Here is a 27,262-nt window from a genome sequence, read left to right on the forward strand (position 1 = left end):
CTATTAACCACTAGAAAATTTTCATGGAATTATCCTTGCTGCATAAAGCAGTACAAAGACAAAGCAGGTCTTTGAAAAACCTAGAAGGGTATGATTTGTAGTGGTAAGGTCAGTACAGTTTCTAGGCAAGAGAGCAACTGATTATTCTTAAATTTACTTTGGTCAGTAGATGACAGACTCTTCCAGTTCTTTTTGGGAGAAGAGAGAAACTAAGCACAACGTCATCTCTAAAATAAATAATATTTATTTTAAAATATTGTCTGTTTAGGACAATAACTTCTTTCCCCATGTAATGAAAGATTTACTGTCAGAACTGACCTTACAAGGTTTCTCTGTCAGAGTCTCATACTAATTTATCTCCACTTAGTGGTGATGTTAATGTAGCTTACAGCAATATACATTCATTTGGTACATAGAACTGAAAGTTGCCCTTTATTTTGTATCCAAAGAGCTTATATATTTTTGCTTTGTGCCAGATTTTACAGACCAGGATTTATTTTATAAGTTTTAAATTACCGAAGTGCATTTTTCTTCATTTAATGTTCTAAGACAATTGTAGTTCCTATGATCATGTCTTAATTGCACAATCTTGTTAAGTATTTGGGAATTTTGTCTCTTTTCTTAAATTGCTGAAATTTACTCATTTTAAATCTGGAAAATATTCATGTAAACAGCAGCTACCCTAATTATATGACATTCTGGTTAATAAAAATTTCATTGCAACTTTGGGAACAACGTTAATAGAATCTGCTATAGTGTATGTTATCTCACTATAGGGCATTTCTAAGATGTGATTATCATACTGTCTTCTTTTCTTTTAGGCTGGTCACCCATTCCAGCAGCGCTGTGCACAGTCAGCCTTCAGTAATAGTAAGCAGAAATGGGAATCACCTGTATTTCTTCTCTTCTTGGACTGTGTATGGCAGATACTTCGTCAGTTCCCTTGTTCTTTTGAATTTAATGAGCATTTCCTCATCATGTTGTTTGAGCATGCCTATGCCTCACAATTTGGGACATTTCTGGGCAACAATGAAAGTGAAAGGTGGGTATACTGCTCACATGACAATGTATTTTTAGTTGCTTTGATCACTTCCTAAAAAAATGGTTCAATATTAATGTTATTTATAAAGGAGAAGGTAGAGGTTACTGTTAAGTATAAGTTAAATTATATGAAATATATTGCTTTTATGAACCTAACATGTACTAGGTGGGAGCATATCCTTGACTTTGTTCTGTTAGATTAAAATTAGTCCAGAAAGCTTTGATTAAATTGGGCAGCCATTTTAAATGTTAATATCTTTATATAGGATCATAGTATCTTACATCTAGAAGAAGCCTTAACATAAAATCCAACTCTGCCCTCCATCCAAATTTATGAATTAGGGGAAAGATCCAGGAAAATTAAGTAATTTGCCAAGGGACATACAGCCAGTTGGTCACCAAAAGTATGCTTCCTGTGTCAGTTTTCCTACTGCTGCTCAAGAGCTTTCTATGTTATACACAGAAACTGTCTTAAGGCCCAGAGTGACAATCTTACTAAACATCCCAGGTACCATCAAATTTTTAGGACTATTTAAAAGATTCACATCTCAATGAATGATCTTAAAAGTGCCTAATGGTCTTCTCATTTGGGTAGAGTCAATATATATCCTCTGGGTGGGAGGCAGGCTTTGCATTGTGGCTAGTAGCCGGTATCATTAAACTGAATAGTAGATTTAAACAACTGTTTTTCACAAATGTATGCAATTGATACATCTTTACCAGCTTTACATTCAAGCAGGTGGAATAATATATATTTTTTTACTTAGAGCTGAATTGGCAGATTTTTTTGACATTAGAATTTCTTATAGAGTTTGTCTTCAGAAGTAGGAAAAAAATTGGAAATATGTGAGTGCTTTAGAAAAGTGTCAGTCATCATAGTTTCCTCCTTGTTCTTTGGTATAGCTACTGGAGCCACACACTATTTATATGATCCATTTCACTAAAAGGGTAATTTCATGGATGCACTAATAATTCATCCTGTTTATTCTTGACTCTCAAGGGAATTTTTTCTTTGATAATAGTATGAAGTTGGGAGAGGAATAACTTGTTTTTAGGCATTTTCAAACTGAAATGCCTTATATTAGTTTTATAAAATTGGACATTTGTCAAGACATTTAGGTGGGGTGGTGGTAGGATTTTCCCCTGGCTGTTTATTCATAGTTTAGTTCTAAATGAATCTTTGACCACTGGACTACATTTGTCTCAATTAATGAAGTTTATTTTTGTTCTTTTACATTGACCTCCTAGTAATGATTATACTCATTCATGGAAATATGGAAGGATTAGTACAAAATTAACTCTTTTTATTTTTTTTTTTTTGACTTTTACAAAGGGGAATTTAGAGGGTGCATAGGTGGTTCAGTGGTAGAATGCTCATCTTTCATACTGGAGCCTGGGTTTGATTCCCAGACCATGCACCCCAAAAAAGGGGGGGGGGCAATGTATTAAGTTACAAGTTTACAGTTCTAAGGCCATGAAAATGTCCAAATTAAAGCAAGGCTATAAAAATGCCCAATCTAAGGCATCCAGGGAAAGATACCTTGTTTCAAGTAGGCTAATGATGTTCAGGGTTTCTCACTCAGCTGGAAAGGCACATGGTAAGATCTGCAAACTTTCTCTTCAGGTGCTTCCTCAGGTCTCTGTCAGTTCTGTAGGTTCTGTCAGTCCTGGTGACTCTTGTGGCTCTGGTTGCTCTGAGCTTCTTCCAAAATGGTTCCCTCTTAAAGTGCTCCAGTAAACAACCCCACCTTGAATGGGTGGAGACACATCTTCGTGGAAACCATCTAATCAAAAGTTACTACCCACAATTGGGTGGGTTACATCTCCATGGAAATAATCTAATCAAGTTTCCAAACTACAGTGCTGAATAGGAATTAAAAGAAATGGCTGCCTCCACAAGATGGATCAGGATTAAAACATGGCTTTTCTAGGGCATATAATCCTTTCAAACCAGCACATTGCGCCCTCTGGACCCTAAAAAAGGCATGTTTTTCACATATACAAAATACATTCATTCCATTGCACTATCAGAAAGCCTTAAACCATTTCAGTTACAATTCAAAGTCTGTAGCAGTATAAAATCTCATCAAAGTCTGTTTAAAGGCATGGTCTGTTCTAAGACAAAATTCTTCTCTGGCTCTGAACCTATAAAACTCAGAACAAGTTATTTGCTGCCAACATGCAAAAGAGGGACAGTCATAGGATACATATTCCCATTTCCATAGTTATTCATACTTTATTCTTTTTGCTTCCTTATTAAATGTAGCTGGAAGGTTTACTATCTCCTAACTTTAGGGTTCTAGTCATGTGCATTGTAAAATCTAGGATCTTGCTGGAGAGCATTCATTAGAATGATAACCTAAGAGAAAGCAATGACTAACTTTTCCTTTTAAATATTGTATGCAAAAGAATAAGAGCTTTAGGGTTTCTTATGGATACAAAGTCTAAAATTGCTTGAACCTTGTGAATTTAGGAGATCGGAAATCAGCTGGTCCTGTGAACTACTTTAAAAACTACTGAAGCTTCTTGGTGAAACATGAGCTCAATTGAAAGAGGGAAAATCTAACATTTAAAAAAATACTTCACTAAGATACATTTACCATAATATTTGCCCATTTAAAGTGTAAAACTCAATGGATTTTAGTATACAGTATATTCACAAAGTTGTGCAAGTGTCATTACAATATAATTTTAGAACATTTTCATCACCCGCAAAACAAGCCCCATACTGATTAGCACTCACTACCTACCCTCACCCTCTTGCCCCCAATCCCATCCCCCCATCCCCCACTTTTCATTATCCTACTTTCTCTGTTTACAGATTTACCTATTTGGATATTTCACATATATCGTCGAATTATACAATTTGGGGTCTTTTGTGGCTAGATTTTTTCATTTAGCATAACCTTCTTAATACAAGGTTCATCCATGTTCCAGCATATCTCAGAGCTTCTTTCCTTCTTATGGTTGGATATATGCTCCATGTTTAATACTCCATTGTATATATGTACCGCATTTTGTTCGTTCATTTGTTGATGGATGCTTGTGTTATTTCCACCTTTTGGCTATTGTGGATAATTTTCCATTTTTTGAAATAGCAGCCATCCTAATGGATATGAACTGGTAACTCACGGCGGTTGCAATTTGTATTTCCATAATGGCTAATCATGTTGCGCATCTTTCCATAAGCTTATTAGCCATTTGTGTATCCTCTTTGAAAACTGTTTATTCATTGCGTTTGCACATCTTTTAACAGGGTTGTTAATCTTTTTGTTGATGCATTGCAAAAATTCTTTATATATTCTGGATATCTGGTCCTTAATCTGATATATGGTTTGTAACTATTTTATCCCATTCTGTTGGCTGCCTTTTTCACTTTCTTGATACTGTCCTTTGATGCAGAAAACTTTTTAATTTTGATGAAGTCACATTCATCTATTGTTTCTTTTGTTGTTGTGCTCTTGGTATCACATGTAAGAAATTCATTGCTGAATCCTAGGTCATGAAGTTTTATTTTTAGCTCTTGTATTTAAGTCCTTGGGTCAATTTGAGTTAATATATGTGAAGTGAGGTAGACGTCCATTTTCATTGCCAATGGGAGTGTAAAATGGGGTTGCCATTTTGGAAAAGTGTTGGGTAGTTCCTCAAAATGTTCAAATGTTTAAAAGTTGCCACATGATTATCCATATATAGTCTTCTGATCTATGAATCTAGGATGTCTTTACATTTATTTAGATCATCTTTAATTTCTTTCAACGTTTTATAATTTTTAGTGTACAACTGTTGCATTTCTTTGTTAAATTCATTCCTAATTTTTGATGTTCCTATACATTGAATTGTTTTCTCAATTTTGTTTTTGGATTACTCCTTACTAGTATATAGAAATATAGCTGATTTTTTTATATTGATCTTGTATCCTGCAACTTGCTAAAGTTATTTATTCTAGCTTTTTTAGTGAATTCCTCAGGATTATCTTTATACAAGATCATGTCATCTGTAAACAGAATTAGTTTTACTTCTTCCTTTCCAGTCTGGTTACCTTTTATTTTATTTTCCTGCCAATTTGCCTTGCATAGGACTTTCAGTATAACATGAATTAGAGGTGGTGAGAGAGAATTTGTCTTGTGCTTAATCTTAGGGGGAAGGCATTCATTCTTTAACCATTTAGTATCATGTTAGCTGTGGGGTTTTCATAGATCCCCTTTATCAGTTTGAGGAAGTTCTTTCTAGTCTTAGTTTGTTGAGTGTTTTGTTTGTTTTTTTTGACCATGAATGAGTGTTGTATTCTGTCAAATGCTTTTTCTGTGTCTATTGAAGTGATCATGTGATTTTTTAATTTATTCTACAAATATGGTGTCATAACACTTATTGATTTGGGGATATTAAACTGCCTTTCACTCCTTGGATATATCTCATTTAGTCATGGTTGGTATATAATCCTTTTCGTATGTAGCTGAATTCAATATGCTTCTGTTTTATTGAGGATTTTTGCATCTATATTCATATAGCGTATAGGTTTATGGTTTTCTTGTGATGCTTTGTCTGGTTTTTGGTAGCAGAGTATACTGGCTTCATATTGACTTGGGAAATGTTGTGTCCTCTTCTCTTTCTTGGAAGAATTTATGAAGGGTGAATATTCTTTAAATGTTAGGTAGAATTCTTCTGTGAAGCCATCAGGACCTGGGCCTTTCTTTGGAAAATTTTAAAATTACTAATTCAATCTCTTGTTGTTATTCAAGTTTTCTATATCTTCTTGAGTGCTTTTTGGTAGTTTGTGTCTACCTAATAATTTGTCTATTTCTTATACATTATTTAATTTGTTGGCATATAGTTGTTCATAGTATTCTCTTTTTGGTTCTGTATGGTTGGTGGTGATGTCTTTTCTTTTATTCCATTTTAATTATTTGAGTGTTCTCTTTTTTATTCGGTCAGTCTAATTTACGTTTTGTCAATTCCTTCCACAAATCAACTATTGGTTTCATTGATTTTTCTCTTGTTTTTCTATTTGCTGTTGCATTTCTTTATCTCCACTTAGCATTAGTTTGATTTTTTTTCTAGTTTGTTAAGGTGAAATGTTATTGATTTGAGACATTTCTTCCTTTTTAATATAGGCATTTACAGCTGGAAATTACCCTCTAGATAGTACTTGAGCTGTATCATGTAAATTTTCATATGGGATATGTTTTCATTTTCACTCATCTCAGGGTAGTTTCTTACTTTCCTGATGATTTTTTTCTTTGACCCATTGGTTGTTTAGGAGTATGTGGTTTGATTTCCTCATATTTGTCATTTATTCAAATTTCCTTCTTCTAATTGAATTCTGTTGTGGTCAGAGAACTTTGTACTATTTCAGTCCTTTTAAATTTACTGAGGCTTGCTTTAAGGTCTAGCATGTGATTTATCCTGGAGAATGTTCCATGTGAGCTTCAAAAGAATATGTTTCCTGCTGTTGTTGGGTGGAGTGTTCTGTAAATATTTATTAGGTATTATTGGTTTATAGTATTGTTCAAGGCTTCTATTTCTTTGTTAATTTTCTGCCTAGTTCTGTTGTTGAAAGTGAAGTATTGAAGTCTCCAGCTGTTTTTGCTAAATTTTCTATTTCTCCATTGAACTCTATCAGTTTTTGCTTCATGTATTTTTGGGCCACTGTTCTTGGTGAATTTTTGTTTATTATTGTTACATTTTCTCAATGGATTGACCCTTCTTATAAAATATCCCCCTTTGTCTTTAGTAACAGTTTTTGTCTTAAATGTGTGTCTTATCTCATTTCTCTTTTGGTTCCTCAGAAAATGGAAAATAGTATTACCATATGACCTGGCAATTCCATTTCTTGGTATATACCTCAAAGTATTGAAAGCAGGGACTCAAACAGGTATTTGTACACCAGTGTTTATAGCAGAATTGTTCACAGTAGGTGATAGGTAGAAACAACCCAAATGTCCATTAGCAGATGAATGGGTAAACAGAAAATGTGTGTATGTGTGTGTGTGTGTGTGTGCATGCTAGTTTGAAGCTGTTATGTACCCCAGAAAAGGCCATGTTTTTTTAAAATTCATTCCTGTGGGTACAGACCTATTGTGGGTGAAACCTTTTGATTAGGTTATTTTGATTGCGATGTGACCCACCCCATTCAAGGTGGTTCTTGATCCTTTTACTGGTGCCCTTTGTGAGAGGATAAAAGACAGAAAAAGCCTAGAGAGCTCCAAGAGAAACACCCAGAGAAGTTTGGTGAGCGCTGAGAAAAAAAATCCCCAGAGATGCTAAGAGAGGACCCACAGAAGCTCAGAGAGGAGGCCATAGGAACCAGGCACTGAAAGCAACAAAACTCTGAAGTGAAGCATGAGCAGATGCCAGCCATGTGCCTTGCTGTCTGGCAGAGGAACTCTGGATGTTAGCAATCTTTTTCTCAGAGAATATATCAGCCTGTTGTTGCCTTAATTGGAAGATTTTCATGGCCTTAGAACTGTAAATTTGTAAACCAATGAGTCCCCGTTGTAAAAGCTAACCCATTCCTGGTATGCATTCTAGCAGCATTGACAAACCAAAACAACATACTATGGAATATTATTCAGTCCTAAAAAGAAATAAAACTCTGGTACATGTGCTACATAGATGAACATTGACGATATCGTGTTGACTAAAATAAGCCAGACACAAAAAGACAAATATTGTATGACTGTACTTATATGAAAGACATAGACGTAAACTTCATAGAAATAGATGGTAGTTTATATGTTACCAGAGGCAAGGGGCAGGGTGAGAAGAATGAATTACAGCTTAATGGGTGAGTAGTTTCTGTTTGAGGAGATGAAAAAGGAGGGGTAATAGATGTTGGGGATGGTAGCACAATATTGCAGATGTAATTAATACTACTGAATTGTACAACTGAATGTGGTAAAATGGGAAATTTTGTGCTCTATATCAGTTACTGCAACAATAAGATTTTTTAAAAGTATATTTAGACAGATATTAGTATAGCCACTCCAGTTCTCCTTTGGTTATATTTACATGTTATATCTTTTTCCATCCTTTCACTGTCAACCTATTTGTGTTTCTGAATCTAAAGTGTGTCTCCAACAGACTGCATATGCTTGTATCTTTTTTTTAAATACATTCTGCCAATCTTTGCCTTTTGGTTGGTATAGTTCATCCGTTTATTTTTACTGTAATTACTGATAAGATTGGAATTACATCTGCCATTTTGTTAGTTTTTTTGTCTTAGATCTTTTTTTCCTCTTTTTTCTCCATTATTGTCTGCTTTTGTGTTGAATAAATATTTTCTGTCATACAATTTTAGTTCCATTGTTATTTCTTTTAATATTTTTTATTTGAGTTATATTTTTAGTGGTTGCTCTGAGTATTACAATTAGCATTTTAAATTGTGGGTTGTTAATAATTAAGTTCAGTTGTGTACAAAATTTTTACTTCAATATATACTCCATTCTCTACCCCTTCCTTTGTGCTGTTATTATCATACAAATGATATCTTTATACATTATCAATTCATTAACAGTTTTATCATCACTGTTGCCTTATAAAATTGTCTTTTAAATGAGAGAGAAGAGAGTTACAAATGAAATATATTTAGACTGTCATTTATATTCATCAATGTAGTTCTTTTATCAGTACTCTTTTCTATTTACTGTATACTGTTCTTTCATTTCAACATGAAGGACTCCCTTTAATATTTCTTGTAGGGCAGGTCTACTAGTGACAAATTCTCTGTTTTTGTTTATTTGGAAATGTCTTAATTGCTCCTTCTTTTTTGAAGGATGTCTTTCTGTATATTGAAATCTCAGTCAATAGTCTTTATTCCTGCATTTTTGAATATGCTATCTCGCTGCCTTCTGGCTTTATGGTTTTTGATAATAAGTAAGAAATTAATAAGGATCCCATGTCAGTTTGAAGCTATTATGTACTTCAGAAAAGCCATGTCCTTTAATCCTCATTCAGTATTGCTGGGTAGAATCCTTTTTATTGTTTCCATGGAGATGTGACAACCCAATTGTGGGTGGTAACATTTGATTAGATGGTTTCCATGGAGATATGTCTCCAACTATTCAAGGTGGGTTTGCTTACTGAAGCCCTTTAAGAGGGAACCATTTTGGAAAAAGCTTAGAATAACCAGAGCCATGAGAGCCACCAGAACCAACAGAGCCAACAGAACAGACAGAGCCCTGGGGAAGCCATCAAAAAGAAAGCTAGCAGATCTCACCATGTGCCTTTCCAGCTGAGAGAGAAACCCTGAACATCATCAGCTTTCTTGAACCAAATATGTTTCCCTGGATACCTTAGATTGGACATTTCTGTAGTCTTGCTTTAATAAGGATGTTTTCACAGCCTTAGAACTGTAGACTTGCAACTTAATAAATTCCCTTTTTTAAAAGCTGTTCCATTTCTGGTATATGACATTCTGGCAGCTTACTAACTAAAACAGATTTTGGTACCAGAGAAGTGAGGTGCTGTGGTTTGCAAATACCAAACATGTTGGAATGACTTTTTTAATTGGATAAGGGAAAGATTCTTTAAGAGTTGTGAGGAGCTTAAAAGAAAAGGCCTAGAATACTTTGAAGCAACTGTTGGTAGAAATGTGGGCTCTGAAGATACCGCTGATAAGGCCTTAGGCAGAAATAATTCATGTGTTATTGCGAATTGGGAGGAAGATAATCCTTGTTTGAAAGTGGCAAAGAATCTGGCAAAATTGACTGGGTTTGGATGGAAGGCAGATTTTAAAAGCCATGAACTTGGATATTTAGCAGAAGAGATTTCCAGATTAAAGGTAGAAGGTGTAGCCTGGGTTGTCTTTGCATTTTACAGTGAAATGTAACAGGAAAGAGAGAAGTTGAAAACTGAACTCTTGGGTATAAAGAAACCAGAAGTTGGGGGTCTGGAAATTCTGGGCTTCCAGAAAGTGAGATCCCCAGAGAATAGTGTGTCCCATGTAAGGATTTATACAAACATGGAAGCAGTCAGCCATTACAGGACAAGCAAGGATTTGAAATAGAGTTATCCAGGAAGGATCTGTGAAAAGTCCTTTTGTCTGATGGACATAATCCCAGCTGACTTAATAGAAAACCAACAAGAGTATTATGGGATCTGTATAATTGGAACCTCTGTCAGTCTGGACTAAAAAGGAGAGAAAACGGACAAATTGAAGGAAAAATAATTTCAGAGGCAGTACCGTGGAAGCTAAAATCTGAAGTCAAGAAACCTTGGGACTTCCGGAGAAGATGGCGGCTTAGTAAGACGCGCAGATCTTAGTTTCTCCTCCAGGACAGCTACTAGGGGAGTAGAAATGATACAGAACAGCTCCCAAAGCCACGACAGAGATAAAAAAGACAGCATACCCCATCCTGGAACGGCTGGCTGGCTGAGAGAACCCGCTCTGGTGAGATCGCTGAGGGGCGCGGGCTTCACCGGGCGGGGCGGCAAGTGCTGGAGTCACTCCCTTCCCCCTTCCCGGGCCAGCTGGGAGAATTGGACAGGCGGTCCCCTCAAACCACGGCGGCTGGCGCCCACACCACGCGCAGCCCCCCGGACCAACTGAGAGAATTGGATTGGAAATCCCCAGGCCGCGGACAACAGTGACGGGGGGGGGGCCCTTCCAAACTCGTGACTCCCCGGGAATGTGCACTCTCCCGGGCGGGCTGCTGCGGCGGGCGCCCTCCCGCCACGCTTGGCGCCCCGAGCCGACTAGGAAATTCGGACGGGCGCTTTCCTGGGCTGCGGCGGCCAGCGACCCTCCCCGCGTTCGGACCCGGGCCGGCTGGCACTCTTCCAAGCCGCTTCGGCTAGCGAACCTCCCGGACGACGAGAGTTTTCCAAAGTTAAAGGACCCACAGCACCTTTTACTGGTGGGACCCGCAGACAAACGTGTGCCACGAGCGCCACCTACTGGGCAGGATAAGAAAAACAGAACCCAGAGATTTCACAGAAAAATCTTCCAAACTTTTGGACCCAACACCCAGGGAAATCTATCTAAATGCGCAGACGCCAGCAGAAGATAATGGATCACGCTAAAAAAATTGAAAATATGGCCCAGTCAAAGGAACAAACCAATAGTTCAAATGAGATACAGGAGCTGAGACAAATAATGCTGAATATACGAACAGAAATGGAAAACCTCTTCAAAAACGAAATCGATAAATTGAGGGAGGACATGAAGAAGACATGGGTTGAACATAAAGAAGAAATAGAAAAACTGAAAAAACAAATCACAGAACTTATGGAAGTGAAGGACAAAGTAGAAAAGATGGAAAAAACAATGGATACCTACAATGATAGATTCAAAGAGACAGAAGATAGAATAAGTGATTTGGAGGATGGAACATCTGAATTCCAAAAACAAACAGAAACTATCGGGAAAAGAATGGAAAAATTTGAACAGGGTATCAGGGAACTCAAGGACAATATGAAGCACACAAATATACGTGTTGTGGGTGTCCCAGAAGGAGAAGAGAAGGGAAAAGGAGGAGAAAAACTAATGGAAGAAATTATCACTGAAAATTTCCCAACTCTTATGAAAGACCTAAAATTACAGATCCAAGAAGTGCAGTGCACCCCAAAGAGATTAGACCCAAATAGGCGTTCTCCGAGACACTTACTAGTTAGAATGTCAGAGGTCAAAGAGAAAGAGAGGATCTTGAAAGCAGCGAGAGAGAAGCAATCCATCACATACAAGGGAAACCCAATAAGACTATGTGTAGATTTCTCAGCAGAAACCATGGAGGCTAGAACAGTGGGATGATATATTTAAATTACTAAAAGAGAAAAACTGCCAACCAAGACTCCTATATCCAGCAAAATTGTCCTTCAAAAATGAGGGAGAAATTAAAACATTCTCAGACAAAAAGTCACTGAGAGAATTTGTGACCAAGAGACCAGCTATGCAAGAAATACTAAGGGGAGCACTAGAGTCAGAAACGAAAAGACAGAAGAGAGAGGTATGGAGAAGAGTATAGAAAGAAGGAAAGTCAGATATGATATATATAATACAAAAGGCAAAATGGTAGAGGAAAATATTATCCAAACAGTAATAACACTAAATGTTAATGGACTGAATTCCCCAATCAAAAGACATAGAATGGCAGAATGGATTAAAAAACAGGATCCTTCTATATGCTGTCTACAGGAAACACATCTTAGACCCAAAGATAAACATAGGTTGAAAGTGAAAGGTTGGGAAAAGATATTTCATGCAAATAACAACCAGAAAATAGCAGGAGTGGCTACACTAATATCCAACAAGTTAGACTTCAAATGTAAAACAGTTAAAAGAGACAAAGAAGGACATTATATACTGATAAAAGGAACAATTAAACAAGAAGACATAGCAATCATAAATATTTACGCACCAAACCAGAATGCCCCAAAATATGTGAGGAATACACTGCAAACACTGAAAAGGGAAATAGACACAAATACCATAATAGTTGGAGACTTCAATTCCCCACTCTCATCAATGGACAGAACATCTAGACAGAGGATCAATAAAGAAATAGAGAATCTGAATATTACTATAAATGAGCTAGACTTAACAGACATTTATAGGACATTACATCCCACAACAGCAGGATACACCTTTTTCTCAAGTGCTCATGGATCATTCTCAAAGATAGACCATATGCTGGGTCACAAAGCAAGTCTTAACAAATTTAAAAAGATTGAAATCATACACAACACTTTCTCAGATCATAAAGGAATGAAGTTGGAAATCAATAATAGGCGGAGTGCCAGAAAATTCACAAATACGTGGAGGCTCAACAACACACTCTTAAACAACGAGTGGGTCAAAGAAGAAATTGCAAGAGAAATTAGTAAATACCTCGAGGCGAATGAAAATGAAAACACAACATATCAAAACTTATGGGATGCAGCAAAGGCAGTGCTAAGAGGGAAATTTATTGCCCTAAATGCCTATATCAGAAAAGAAGAAAAGGCAAAAGTGCAGGAATTAACTGTTCACTTGGAAGAACTGGAGAAAGAACAGCAAACTAATCCCAAAGCAAGCAAAAGGAAAGAAATAACAAAGATCAGAGCAGAAATAAATGAAATTGAAAACATGAAAACAATAGAGAAAATCAATAAGACCAGAAGTTGGTTCTATGAGAAAATCAATAAGACCAGAAGTTGGTTCTATGAGAAAATCAATCAGATTGATGGACCCTTATCAAGATTGACAAAAAGAAGAAGAGAGAGGATGCAAATAAATAAGATCAGAAATGGAAGAGGAGACATATCTACTGACCTCACAGAAAAAAGGAGGTAATAACAGGATACTACAAACAACTTGACGCTAATAAATACAACAATTTAGATGAAATGGACGGGTTCCTGGAAAGACATGAACAACCAACTTTGACTCAAGAAGAAATAGATGACCTCAACAAACCAATCACAAGTAAAGAAATTGAATTAGTCATTCAAAAGCTTCCTAAAAAGAAAAGTCCAGGACCAGATGGCTTCACATGTGAATTCTACCAAACATTCCAGAAAGAATTAGTACCAACTCTCCTCAAACTCTTCAAACAAATCGAAGTGGAGGGAAAACTACCTAATTCATTCTATGAAGCCAACATCACCCTCATACCAAAACCAGGCAAAGATATTACAAAAAAAGAAAACTACAGACCAATCTCTCTACTGAATATAGATGCAAAAATCCTCAATAAAATTCTAGCAAATCGTATCCAACAACACATTAAAAGAATTATACATCATGACCAAGTAGGATTCATCCCAGGTATGCAAGGATGGTTCAACATAAGAAAATCAATTAATGTAATACACCATATCAACAAATCAAAGCAGAAAAATCACATGATCATCTCAATTGATGCAGAGAAGGCGTTTGACAAGATTCAACATCCTTTCCTGTTGAAAACACTTCAAAAGATAGGAATACAAGGGAACTTCCTTAAAATGATAGAGGGAATATATGAAAAACCCACAGCTAATATCATCCTCAATGGGGAAAAGTTAAAAACTTTCCCCCTAAGATCAGGAACAAGACAAGGATGTCCACTATCACCACTATTATTCAACATTGTGTTGGAGGTTCTAGCCAGAGCAATTAGACAAGAAAAAGAAATACAAGGCATCAAAATAGGAAAGGAAGAAGTAAAACTATCACTGTTTGCAGACGATATGATACTATACGTTGAAAACCCGGAAAAATCCACAACAAAACTACTAGAGCTAATGAATGAGTACAGCAAAGTAGCAGGTTACAAGATCAACATTCAAAAATCTGTAGCATTTCTATACACTAGTAATGAACAAGCTGAGGCGGAAATCAAGAAACGAATCCCATTTACAATTGCAACTAAAAGAATAAAATACCTAGGAATAAATTTAACTAAAGAGACAAAAAACCTATATAAAGAAAACTACAAAAAACTGTTAAAAGAAATCACAGAACACAGACGGACATTTGCACACCAGTGTTTATAGCAGCATTATCTACAATTGCAAAGAGATGGAAACAGCCAAAATGTCCATCAACAGAAGAGTGGCTAAACAAACTGTGGCGTATACCTACGATGGAATATTATGCAGCTTTAAGACAGACTAAACTTATGAAGCATGTAATAACATGGATGGACCTAGAGAACATTATGCTGAGTGAGTCTAGCCAAAAACTAAAGGACAAGTACTGTATGGTCCCACTGATGTGAACCGACATTGGAGAATCAGCTTGGAATATATCATTGGTAACAGAGACCAGTAGGAGTTAGAAACAGGGTAAGATAATGGGTAATTGGAGCTGAAGGGATACAGACTGTGCAACAGGACTAGATACAAAAACTCAAAAATGGACAGCACAATAATACCTAAGTGTAATGTAACTATGTTGGAACATTGAATGAAGCTGCACCTGAAATATAGTTTTTTGTTTGTTAAAAAAAAAAAAAAAGAAATCACAGAAGACCTAAATAGATGGAAGGGCATACCGTGTTCATGGATTGGAAGACTAAATATAGTTAAGATGTCAATACTACCTAAATTGATTTACAGATTCAATGCAATACCAATCAAAATCCTAACAACTTATTTTTCAGAAATAGAAAAACCAATAAGCAAATTTATCTGGAAGGGCAGGGTGCCCCAAATTGCTGAAAACATCATGAGGAAAAAAACAAAGTTGGAGGTCTCGCGCTGCCTGACATTAAGGCATATTATGAAGCCACAGTGGTCAAAATAGCATGGTATTGGCAAAAAGATAGATATATCGACCAATGGAATGGAATAGAGTGCTCAGATATAGACCCTCTCATCTATGGACATTTGATCTTTGATAAAGCAGTCAAGCCAACTCACCTGGGACAGAACAGTCTCTTCAATAAATGGTGCCTAGAGAACTGGATACCCATATGCAAAAGAATGAAAGAAGACCCATGTCTCACACCCTATACAAAAGTTAACTCAAAATGGATCAAAGATCTAAACATTAGGACTAAGACCATAAAACAGTTAGAGGAAAATGTTGGGAGATATCTTACGAATCTTACAGCTGGAGGCGGTTTTATGGACCTTAAACCTAAAGCAAGAGCACTGAAGAAGGAAATAAATAAATGGGAGCTCCTCAAAATTAAACACTTTTGTGCATCAAAGAACTTCATCAAGAAAGTAGAAAGACAGCCTACACAATGGAAGACAATATTTGTAAACGACACATCAGATAAAGGTCTAGTATCCAGAATTTGTAAAGAGATTGTCCAACTCAACAACAAAAAGACAGCCAACCCAATTACAAAATGGGAAAAAGACTTGAACAGACACCTCTCAGAAGAGGAAATACAAATGGCCAAAAGGCACATGAAGAGATGCTCAATGTCCCTGGCCATTAGAGAAATGCAAATCAAAACCACAATGAGATATCATCTCACACCCACCAGAATGGCCATTATCAACAAAACAGAAAATGACAAGTGCTGGAGAGGATGCGGAGAAAGAGGCACACTTATCCACTGTTGGTGGGAATGTCAAATGGTGCAACCACTGTGGAAGGCAGTTTGGCGGTTCCTCAAAAAACTGAATATAGAATTGCCATACGACCCAGCAATACCACTGCTAGGTATCTACTCAAAGGACTTAAGGGCAAAGACACAAACGGAATTTGCACACCAATGTTTATAGCAGCGTTATTTACAATTGCAAAGAGATGGAAACAGCCAAAATGTCCATCAACAGACGAGTGGCTAAACAAACTGTGGTATATACATACGATGGAATATTATGCAGCTTTAAGACAGAATAAACTTATGAAGCATGTAATAACATGGATGGACCTAGAGAACATTATGCTGAGTGAGTCTAGCCAAAAACTAAAGGACAAATACTGTATGGTCCCACTGATGTGAATGGACATTCGAGAATAAACTTGGAATATGTCATTGGTAACAGAGTCCAGCAGGAGGTAGAAACAGGGTAAGTTAATGGGGAATTGGAGCTGAAGGGATACAGACTGTGCAACAGGACTAGATACAAAAACTCAAAAATGGACAGCACAATAATACCTAATTGTAAAGTAATCATGTTAAAACACTGAATGAAGCTGCATCTGAGCTATAGGTTTTTTTTTTTGTTTGTCTGTTTGTTTGTGTCTTTTTTTTTACTATTATTTTTATTTTTTTCTCTATATTAACATTCTATATCTTTTTCTGTTGTTTTGCTAGTTCTTTTCCTAAATTGATGCAAATGTACTAAGAAATGATGATCATGCATCTATGTGATGATGTTAAGAATTACTGATTGCATATGTAGAATGGAATGATTTCTAAATGTTGTGTTAATTTCTTTTTTTTCTTTAATTAATAAAAAAATGCTTATAAAAAATTTCTATCGGTAACAATTAAAATGATTAAAGTGTTAATTATATGTGAAAAAAATATATTTGACTATAGAATTCTTTTTTGTTGTTGTTGTTATACCTTTTAACATCCTTCAGAACTAGTCTTCAATAAAGGAATCATAAATTTATTTTAGTTCACATGTTGACTGCCAGTTGGTAGAGGCTACCAGTAGCATGGATTGAGAAGGATTCTGAAGGCATGTCTGGACTCAGTTGTTCAACAGTTGGCTAGCCATGGGCTTGGAGGCATAAGGCTGGGGGATCCTGCGTGCAGTTATTCTTGTCCTAGCCATCCTTGCTTCCTAAGAACATGGAATAGGAAATTAAATTCCAGTACTACATAGACACTCTGATTATATGGATTATTTTTATTGCTGGTATAAAAAGAATGCATATTACTAACCTACATTCAAGTGATTTAGAGACAAAATCAATTTTATAGTAAAACTTTAGCTTAAATAGTTTCCTATGAAAACTGAACGTATTATCTCGTTAGTTAATTTAAAGATTAGTACAAACTATCTTTCAAACATTGTTAAAAATTTTTTTCTCAGAATGTGCCAGTTCACTTTCCTTCCCTAATAGTTTATTCCATGTTAAAGAGTGTTAGAGTTTTAAGATCATTATGAAGACTATTCATTGTATTTGAATGTAGACTAAATCTGTACTTACATCAAGATATGTATTTGTTTTTAATCTTTGACAGTCTTTTTTATGTATATGTAATTTATTATTTTATTTACTTTTTATTTCCTCAAAGTTAAACTTCTAAAAGTTTTACATTTTATTTGAGATTTGGCTCATCCTCCATTTTTAATATGATGTGTACAATTTTATGACCATATTCTTGGTTTCTCAGAAACAAACAGAAAAGCCAGAAAGTTGTTTCTTTGTTTAGCTATTAAAATACAGTCCCAGAATACAATAAAGGGTTTTTGTGTATAGTAGCATTCTCTTGGGTTTAGGTTAATATTCAGCCTGACATGACCAGATTATGGTTGTATCGTTCTGGCTGGTTTTGGGAGCCTATAAAACAGTCTTTGTTGTTGACAGCGTTATAATGCTGAGTAAAAAAGTTTTCTGAAAAATATTTTATTTTATAACACTTTGTTTTTCAAAGTTTTGATAGTGTCCTATCAAAGGTGCATTTAATAGTGATTGTTATAAATTAACTTCTTTAATGACAGGTTTTCTTTCTTGATCAGATGTAAATTGAAGCTACAGCAGAAAACAATGTCTCTGTGGTCCTGGATCAATCGACCCAGTGAGCTGAGTAAATTCACTAACCCTCTCTTTGAAGCCAACAATCTTGTCATTTGGCCTTCCGTGGCTCCACAGAGTCTTCAGTTATGGGAAGGTAATCCATGCATCCTTTTCAAATTTTTATTAGTTTTCAGGTATGCTGATGAGATGGACTTGACCCTCAGACCTGTGAGTTATTGTGATTGTTTTCTCACTAATGGGAATATTGTCTATTTCATGTCAGTTTTCTAGTCATACTTTTTTTTTTGCAATCTCAACTTGAGAATTTAACAGTGATTTTTTATTTAATGGATACTGCTGCTTATGTGGAATCTTTTCCATAGCTAAGAAATGACTTATTTTTGCATGAAAGAGTTGATGGTTGGTTGGCACAGAATAAATTGTAGGCTTACAGGGGATGGTTTATATCTTTCATTTATTAAGCAGCCATTAGGATATGTATTTTGTTAAATGCTATTGAAGGGTTACATGAGCTAGTCATTCTAGTTATAAGTTACATAAATTTACACAAAATATCATCAATCGATGTAGTAATGCAAAAATCTCATTGTTCATAAGAAGCAATAATCCTTACTTAATTTTCAAATCTATTCTAAACAAGGTTATTTTATATACGTTAATTTTTCAGGCTACTGAAGTATATTCCCTTAAATACCAAAGCTTGTTTTTAAAAAATAACTTTTTTATTAAAAACAATCTAAAATATATTAAACTCTTTATTAAACAAAGACTATAAAATATTCAGTTTCTTTTTAATCATTTTGAAAATAGCACTACTTTATTCATCTCTGTGTTGCGCAGCATAAAAACACAAGATTGGTAGATGTTTAGTAATTGAACTGAATTGTCAAAAATTTCAGTTATTATACTGTATTCTAATATTTTATGCCCAGAAGGGATATGCATGTATATAGAACTATTTGCCCTGCATGTAAAATGCTTTCTATTTGCTTTCTCAGTTTGGAATTGAGTCTTTTTGTCTGTTTCCTGGATGTCATCTGTCATGTATTGTTCCTTTTAATATATACCATTAGCTGCTTCCTTCCACTTCACTTTATGCTTCTAATCTTGTCTATTGAAGCTCTAGTCAGAGTTGGGGAAGCACGTACTTAGATAGTCTCAGGATTCTCTAAATATAAACTTTGGTGCTTTGATTTTGTGAAGTAATCTTGTAATCTTGACTACTCAGAATTTTTCTTCAATTACTTTCTTGATTGTTGTAGACAGTCACAGGTATAAGGTAAATGACCTCTTACACGAGAAATTATAGCTATGCTCTTGAGACTTCTGAGACAATTTACATGAATGCCACTGTCATTTAATAACTGAAACAAGAGACCATACCCACTTGGGAGAAAAATCAAATTAAGAATTGAATGCCCTGGAGAATAATTCAACTAGTTTTTATCAAACCTCATCGGGAGTTTTGGGACTAAGCAGTAGAAGGAAATCTTTGTTATTCCTATCACTCCATTAAGAGCAGTTTTCTTAAGCGTTTAGTTCCTTTTTAACTTAGAGCTGGAAGAAATTCTACATTAGATAAAATTTAATGGTAGATATATGTATTATATAATGAGACTATTCTTTGGCCTTAAAATGTTGCTCTGTAGTTTACATTTACAATCATAGTTAATCATTAATATTAAGTGATTACTGTATTGAAGAATAAGATTTTAAAAATAGGTTCATATAATAGAAAAATCAATAGGTTAATCAGTCTTTAAGATATACTTCTATTTACCCTTTCTGATAGAGGGTAGAATGGGCATACATAGAAGGACTCATTAGGGCTCATGAGAATTTGATTTATAAAGAATGTTTTAATGAACCATGAAACCTTTATGAACATGTCAGCTACTGTCATGTTGCAGCATGGAAGAGTTTTTATCCTGATTTGAATATCTTTAAGCCTTTATTTTGGGATGATATAGGTAACATAAGTCTCTGTAAAGGAGAAAATCCCTCCTTTAGTCCATAATAAAAAGATAATTATTCTTTTGGGAAAGAACCAGCTTCCTGCAGAACTGGATGACTGTCTCTCAAGTAACAAAAAAAGAGAGAGGATACACTTAAATTTGGGCTTCTAGATAACAATTATGTGGCTCTGCTTTTGCTTTGTCACTTTTTCCAGTGAAGGTGATTTCACGCATGTAGGGGTTCTTACAGGTATGCATAACGTTCTATAATTATAAAAAAGGAGATTTGAATTGTGAACTGGAATGTATATGATGTGATTTATCTGCTGCTTTTTTTTCTGAATATAACAGAACAACATTTTGAACTATTTGATAATTTTGTAGCTGTTTTGAAGAATTATAGTGAGCATGTACATAGAAATAGCGACTTCTTAAGTACTGTATTTAATTCCACTTTTTCAGTTCTTGAAGATTCCTATATATTTTAGAGTAAAATAAAGCACAGATGTGAGTTGTAAAAACAAAGTGAGAGAGAGAGAAACAGAGACAGAGAAGGAGGGAGGGAAGTAGGGAGGAATGAAGATATATAATGCATGGAATTACACATTATTTACAAATATAATGTTAACCCATTGTATGTCTCCTTCTCCCTTCTGTATTCCTTTCTTGGATTCAATAGGTATTTTCCTACGTTGGAACAGATCCTCCAAGTATTTGGATGAAGCTCATGAAGAAATGGTTAACATCATTGAATATAACAAGGAATTACAAGCAAAAGTAAATATCCTTAGAAGGCAGTTGGCAGAACTGGAAACAGAGGATGGGATACAAGAGAGTCCCTAAAAGATCTCTCCCACACCCTTCTTAAGCCTTCCCAGATCTGTTTTCCACTTCTCTCTCCTTTTGCCCTTCAGTTCACTTTTACATAATAGCTTTGAACTTAAAGCATAAGATGTAGGAACCCTTTAAGGATTTCTCGATACTTTATTAATGAAACTTAACTATAATTGCTCATGTTTCATGTGGTCTGGTAGGCCTCTTCACTTTGGGAGAAAGAAGGAGGTGCTAGTCATTTTATTTTATGTGAAACAGGTGACCTATTTCATACCATTTGTGTTTTTCGCCAATTTATCATAATTTTTTCTCTCTGTTTATGTACACTTTTCCAAAGAGTGCTCAAAAAAAGTGAAGGATATGGTTAAGCTCTTTAGGAAATCTCTGTTGGTTTAAAAAAAGATCAGACTATTAAATACTCAGTATAATTATTTTTCAAAACTGAAATGGCTGATAAACCAAGGAATTTTGTGTTTATGCCATTTCCAATATTATCTTGGCCTCAAAAAATGGCAATTCTCTTTAAAATAGTTTTGGACTAACAAAGCCAAATTCATTCTCATTCTAGTTTTTCAAGAAAGGAAAATCTGAATACATATTCTAGGTAAATTATTTTTACAAGGGCAACAGATATAGTTTGCTGATATTTACAGTAAGAATTAAAAACTTATTTTAACGGTAGACACTAAAAGTGCGTGCAATATAGAATTAAAGTAGGAATTTGTTACTGATATGGTATTGTTACTATTAGATTTGGTTTTTCAGGTTTTTAGCTGTATGTATTAAATGTTTACCAAATGCTGGATATAAAATTGAACCATCATTTAGAATAGATGTGGATTGATTATAATCAAGTTCCATTATGCAGTGTCTTAAACCAGAGATGCACTGCCCTTGTCTGAAGTTCTTATTGCACTGGTTTATGTTTGTGTGTGTGTGTGTGTGTGTGTGTTTTGTTTTGTTTTTTAAGTATTCCAAGAGTTTACTAATACTAACGTAAAAACTTCCATATGGGCTTGAGCCTTTGCAAATTTATCTTGAGTCTGCTGTTTTGTCCATTATCTGTTAGGCAAATAAAACTTAAGGAGAGGGGGAAGTTTAATGAATGTGATGCAGCTCTGTATTTTAAACTTCAGAAACAGATATGAAATGGTTCAATGTTTAGAGACACAGTAATAGCTATATTTACTTTATGACAGTTTATTTATGCCTGCAACTCTAAAAGTTTGTGGTTCGGTATTTTCCATCTACGTTTCTTTGTTGTGGCACTGCTCGTTTTAACAAATACTGTTTTCCTTTAAAAGGATAATTGAAGATTAATCTTTACTACCATTTCCACTCCATCTGTATATAATAATTTCATTGTGAAACACACCAAAACTGAACCTTGCTTTGGAGCTATGTATTGAGCTAAAAATGTAATTTCTAAATGTCAACTCTAGCAAAATATGGCTACATTCAAAAGCTTTCAGAAATGGCAAATACTTTACATCTCCATTGCCCAAGCTTCATCTCTTTCTGCCTCTTTAGACTTACAACAAAAGTCTGGACAGCAATCCACAGTCAATTCTCTTTTGGTAAATTTGCCTGCCTTCTTCTCAAAGTTCATTTTTATTCTTGACTTATTTTCTTGGCTCTAGTTATGAACTTTGGGGCATTTAAAATCCTCATTGAAAGCCTAAAGCAAGGAGCATAAGTGATGATCTATCTTGTTATAGATGTCTCTGTGTTGACTGAAATACCTTTATTAGTTATTTGAAAGAGGAGATACTCTAGATTTTTTTATGCCCCCTCAATTGCTTGCTGCATCTGTTCACACAGATGACCTTTTTCTGTTCTCCTAATTTTTTCTCATTCTCCATTCTTCTAATTTTTTCTCAAGACTGGACATGAGGAAGAAGTTTCTCTTCTCAAGTTAATGGAATCATATGGAAATCCATGTAGGGATTTTAAATGATTATTTAGAAGTGACTTCCAGCTAATATGTTGATTGGATTAGGGCTTCCATGGGTAGAAGCTTTGAAGGGAGTGTTTATTAATCTTGGTCATGGAGAAATTGTATGCCATCAATTTATACCAGTCTTCTTGACAAACATTGAGCCAGAGTACAATAGTAGGGTAATACTTCAATTTCTTTTTTTTCTCATTGAGATGGATGTCTTAAGCTGTTTTGACAAGCTTGCATTTTAGTGTTAATTTATAGTTAGGGATCGTCCAAATCTCAGATTTGTTAAGAGGTGGTGAAAACCAACTGTGGTATATCAGTGCACTTTGGAAAGCGTCACAATGCAGATATTAGGGCTCTTCCAAACTCAAGAATCCTGTAAAAAACAAAAGCAACATTAATATAATTTGGAAGAGGGTTTTTGGTAATACTATGAAGTTATTTCTCCCTTGGATATGGAGAATAAATAAAATAGATAAACTCATAAGAAGGTAATTATTAAATATTAACTTTGGAGAATTGTTTTATAAATGTGGCTTTAGGAACTTTCCCGAAGAGAATGGTGGCAGAATTAATGAGAAAGTAAATAGGAGCCTGTAGTAGTCAAAAGAGATATAATCAAGTCCGTGATTATTAGGCATCATTTATATTAAAGGCAGGTGTATATTTTGGGGATGCAAAGAATAGGCCCCACAAAGAATATTTTTAAAAACTACGAAAGATTGCTACAGTTCTCGTATCAGGAACATAAGGATCTTTCGATTTAATTTAAAAGGCCAAGTTCTTATTCCTGTTCCGATTTTACATACCTCCCTCCACTACCCAAGTCAGGAGACTGTGCCTTTCTGCTTCCTTGCCTTTCTTGCCCCCAATTCCTAATTCTTACCAAAATGAATTTCTTTTTGCCAAGAGAAAGAAGCTTCTGTTGGTTTTGAGTCCTGGGTTGCTATTTTAATTAATACATACTTTTTTAGAAGGCCAGAAAAACCTACCAGCTACCTTGCATTAAAAAGCCAAAACTTTTTTTGGCCAGACTTTCCAGTAATTATTGGTGCAGTACAAACTTGTCATGGTGACGTTATTAAATGGGAAGAAAATAAGCCAAAATTGAAGACTCTTAATAGCAAGTTTGAGCAACCTATACACTTACCTTATTTCTAAGAAAAAATAAATCTTTGAAACAAGATTTTAAAATAATTTGGGGGAAAACTTTGAGAGACAGTTGATTTAAGATTTAAGATCCCACATGGGGGCATTTAAAAACTTGTCTTTGAACTCTGAGGCCTGATGTGCAAAGGTGGGATTTCATTGCTTTTCATTTTAAAGGATAAAATTCACTGGGATAGTAATCTTTGATTAGCTCAGTGTGGTTGGGTTATGTTAAAAATCTATATCATGGAGATTTATTTGAAGAGTTTAGTCTCTTGAAGTGAAAAATAGGAGGAACATTTTGCATTTTAAAAATCTGCTTACAGATATACATATTTTAATTTCTGGTTTCAGAAATAGCTAATATAATTTTCAATCTTAAGGAGGTCATCAAGTTAACTTATTATCAGACCTTAACCTGAGGCAAAAGTCTTCGTATTTGCCCACTGAGCTCTTCCAGATTTAATGAATGAAAACTACGTGAGTGTATAATGAGGATTCTTTATCAGAAAAGTATTTCCGGGGCAGATTATGGACAATGTTTAGAATAGTTGATTCCCTGTTTTGGAAGCTTTGAAATTTACCAGAGAATGAAGTCATTTAGTATATATGATGCAGGTTTATGCTATACCTCAAGACAACACATGGGTTAGTTATTTTTTATTCTATAGTAGTGGTCAGATCTTTCTCCCTCCCCCAGAGCTAGTATCCTAATTTATCACTTTAAATAGTATTTTTATGTAATTAGTCATCTTAACAGAAAACATTAAAAACTGATTTCTCCATTTATATTTATACTAAGATGATATGAAATGCTATTTTTTTACATTATCTGTTTTCTCATTTTTATTTCTTTAATAAAATTATTCCTTCTATCTTCATGTATTTATTATTATCCAGTGTCCACAGCATCTTTTTCCTTTCAACCAATAGCCCAGAAAAGATCCTCTGAAACTCTCAGACTAGATTTTTTAAAGTCTTTCTTATCTGAATTCCCTTAAGAAACCTAAAGGGCTGTCTCTTGAACTACCCTGCAGAACTGTAGTTTGCACTTAATTTAGTGAAAGAAAATGAGGCTCACTGTAGACATTACATTGTCCTGTAAAGTAATTCCTGATGACGGTTTACTGTTTTTAGAGCCATTCTGTTTAACCATCTGCAAGTCTAAGAATTAACTGTATTTGTGATTTGTAATAAAATTAAGTTGTATAACACTGCCTGTGTCTGTCTAGAAAAGATATTTGCTTCACTTTTAAAATGCACATATGTTTGGAGAGGTGGATTATTCTATAGAAATACATCCTAAATCCTATACCATCTACACTAAAAACATTGTACTTGCACAACTTAATATAAAAATAATTACGTATTTCTTCACTAGTCGGGTATATGGATTGTACTCTTGAAATATTTGAATGTGACTCTTGGATTTAAGTGCACTATTATTCATGTCTTACACAATAAAATTGCACTGTATGGCAAATTTGTCTATAATATATGCTTTGCTGGAACTCAGAGTGCTGTAACATGCAGGTTTTTATATTGTGAACCTGTATGTATGTATATATTTTTAGGGGAAAATTCTGAACTTTTGTAAGTCTGTGTAACATTTTAATATTATTTGTAATGTTCACTACTTGATAAGTTCACTTATGTCCTACAGCTGCAATCATTCACCTTGAGTTGGCTGCTTTGTCAAGCTTGGTCTTATCAAATCAAGAAACTCTCATGTCAAACGTGGTACTGTTACCTTAATGTATAATATTTGTGTATGGTGTTCTCCCTCTGCTCAGAGAACTGTTATACATATGCTAGTGTTAAATTTCTATAGACTGGTAATAAAATGTGAATATATTCAAATTCTGGTAAATTAAATCTGTAGGCTGGCTTTAGTTTTTTTTCCAAATGTTTTTGAAGGTTTTGAAAATGTCTCAATTAAAACTACTGTATGTTTTAACTTTATATTTTGAAACCTATACAGCTGCAAAAAAACAAAAGCGTAAAATGAACTCCCATATTTTCTTCACCTAAGATCGAACAATCAACAATTTTCCACATATGCTTTAACTCACATGTATGTGTCTGTGTATTGTTAATATTGTTATTTTGCTGAAACATTTTTCAGCAAATATTTTACATGTAGCTTCCCCTAAATATTTCAGAGGAATGTCCCAAGAATTAACATATACTGTACATGCTATTCACTCAGTAATATGTTGTATTGAGATAAATAATGACAGAAAAAGGAAAGCTCCTTATTAGGGGAAAATACCCAGTAGTAAGTGTAGAATGAATGATGAAATTAGAATGTCACTGTTTGGCAGTCATCACAGTAATACATGATTTAGGCAGTCACCATCAGTGGATGATAAGTCTAGTGGGTGAAAGTTTGTGAGGAACAGAGTGTTTACGTAGTCTCAGGCTATCTTCCCATGAACTACTGATTACAAAGGGGAAAATAGTAACATTACAGTAAAGAAATATAGTAGATAACATCTTATCCAAGCAAAAGTTAACATCACTAGTAGTGGGATATATGGAAATATCAGTGTCAGTGCTTTCTTATATAATTCACTGAGAATAGCGTTACTTTTGTGGTATTTTGGCAAAAAGAAAAAAAAAGCATGACCTAAATCTAATAAATGAGGAAGCATCCAACAAACCTAAATTGAGGAACATTCTACAAAGTTCTACAAAAAAAAATCTAAAAAAAGTCATTCTACAAAAAAAATCAAGTTCATCAAAGGAAAGATGAAACCTTTTTGCAAGTTTGAAATGATTTTAAAACAAAATAAAAGCAAAAAATAGACAAAAAACAGCAAGCACCATTCATAAAAGCTATAAAATTAACACAAAAATCAAAATATTTAGCTGATGAAAATATCCAAGTGAAACATAAAGCAGAAGAGAACAGTTGTAACACACATTCCAAAAGGAATTATTATCTTTAAATAAGACTTTAAGATGAAAAAAAGCACAAATGAAAAATTACAAAACTCAGAAGAAATAGATACAAAATAAAGAAAAAACAGGAAGGTATGAAACAAGCTGAATGATCTCAGGAAAGAATTTGAATTAAGAGAGTCATCTTAGAGATGAAGAATAATTAAAGGTTCCCAAGGGAGAATAGGCTCAACCGAAGAATAGTAATTAAGGGCATGAAAAGGCAGGAGAATAAAAATGAAAATAACAAGCAAAAACAAGGATCAGAGAAAAAGTGGTTAAAGTAGGGGACACATAAAGAAGAGACAACATAGGAAT

General features: G+C 34.7%; 1 protein-coding gene across 2 annotated transcripts in view; it reads left to right on the forward strand.

Moving 5' to 3' along the window:
• MTMR9 (myotubularin related protein 9) overlaps positions 1 to 25,876 on the forward strand; it is a 103,647-nt gene extending 77,771 nt beyond the window's left edge. Inside the window, exons 8-11 of one of the 2 annotated variants that reach the window (XM_077152959.1) lie at positions 822 to 1,042; positions 18,100 to 18,251; positions 20,753 to 20,850; positions 24,425 to 25,876. In XM_077152959.1, coding sequence (XP_077009074.1) covers positions 822 to 1,042; positions 18,100 to 18,251; positions 20,753 to 20,850; positions 24,425 to 24,451 — 498 coding nt within the window. In that variant the 3' untranslated portion in view covers positions 24,452 to 25,876. Of the gene's footprint in view, positions 1 to 821; positions 1,043 to 18,099; positions 18,252 to 20,752 lie in introns of both variants that reach the window. The other variant, XM_077152958.1, reaches the window with a different exon arrangement.
• The last annotated feature ends 1,386 nt before the right edge of the window (positions 25,877 to 27,262 follow it).

The sequence above is a fragment of the Tamandua tetradactyla genome, chromosome 3 (genome assembly GCF_023851605.1).
Source record: "Tamandua tetradactyla isolate mTamTet1 chromosome 3, mTamTet1.pri, whole genome shotgun sequence".
NCBI lineage: Eukaryota > Metazoa > Chordata > Mammalia > Pilosa > Myrmecophagidae > Tamandua > Tamandua tetradactyla.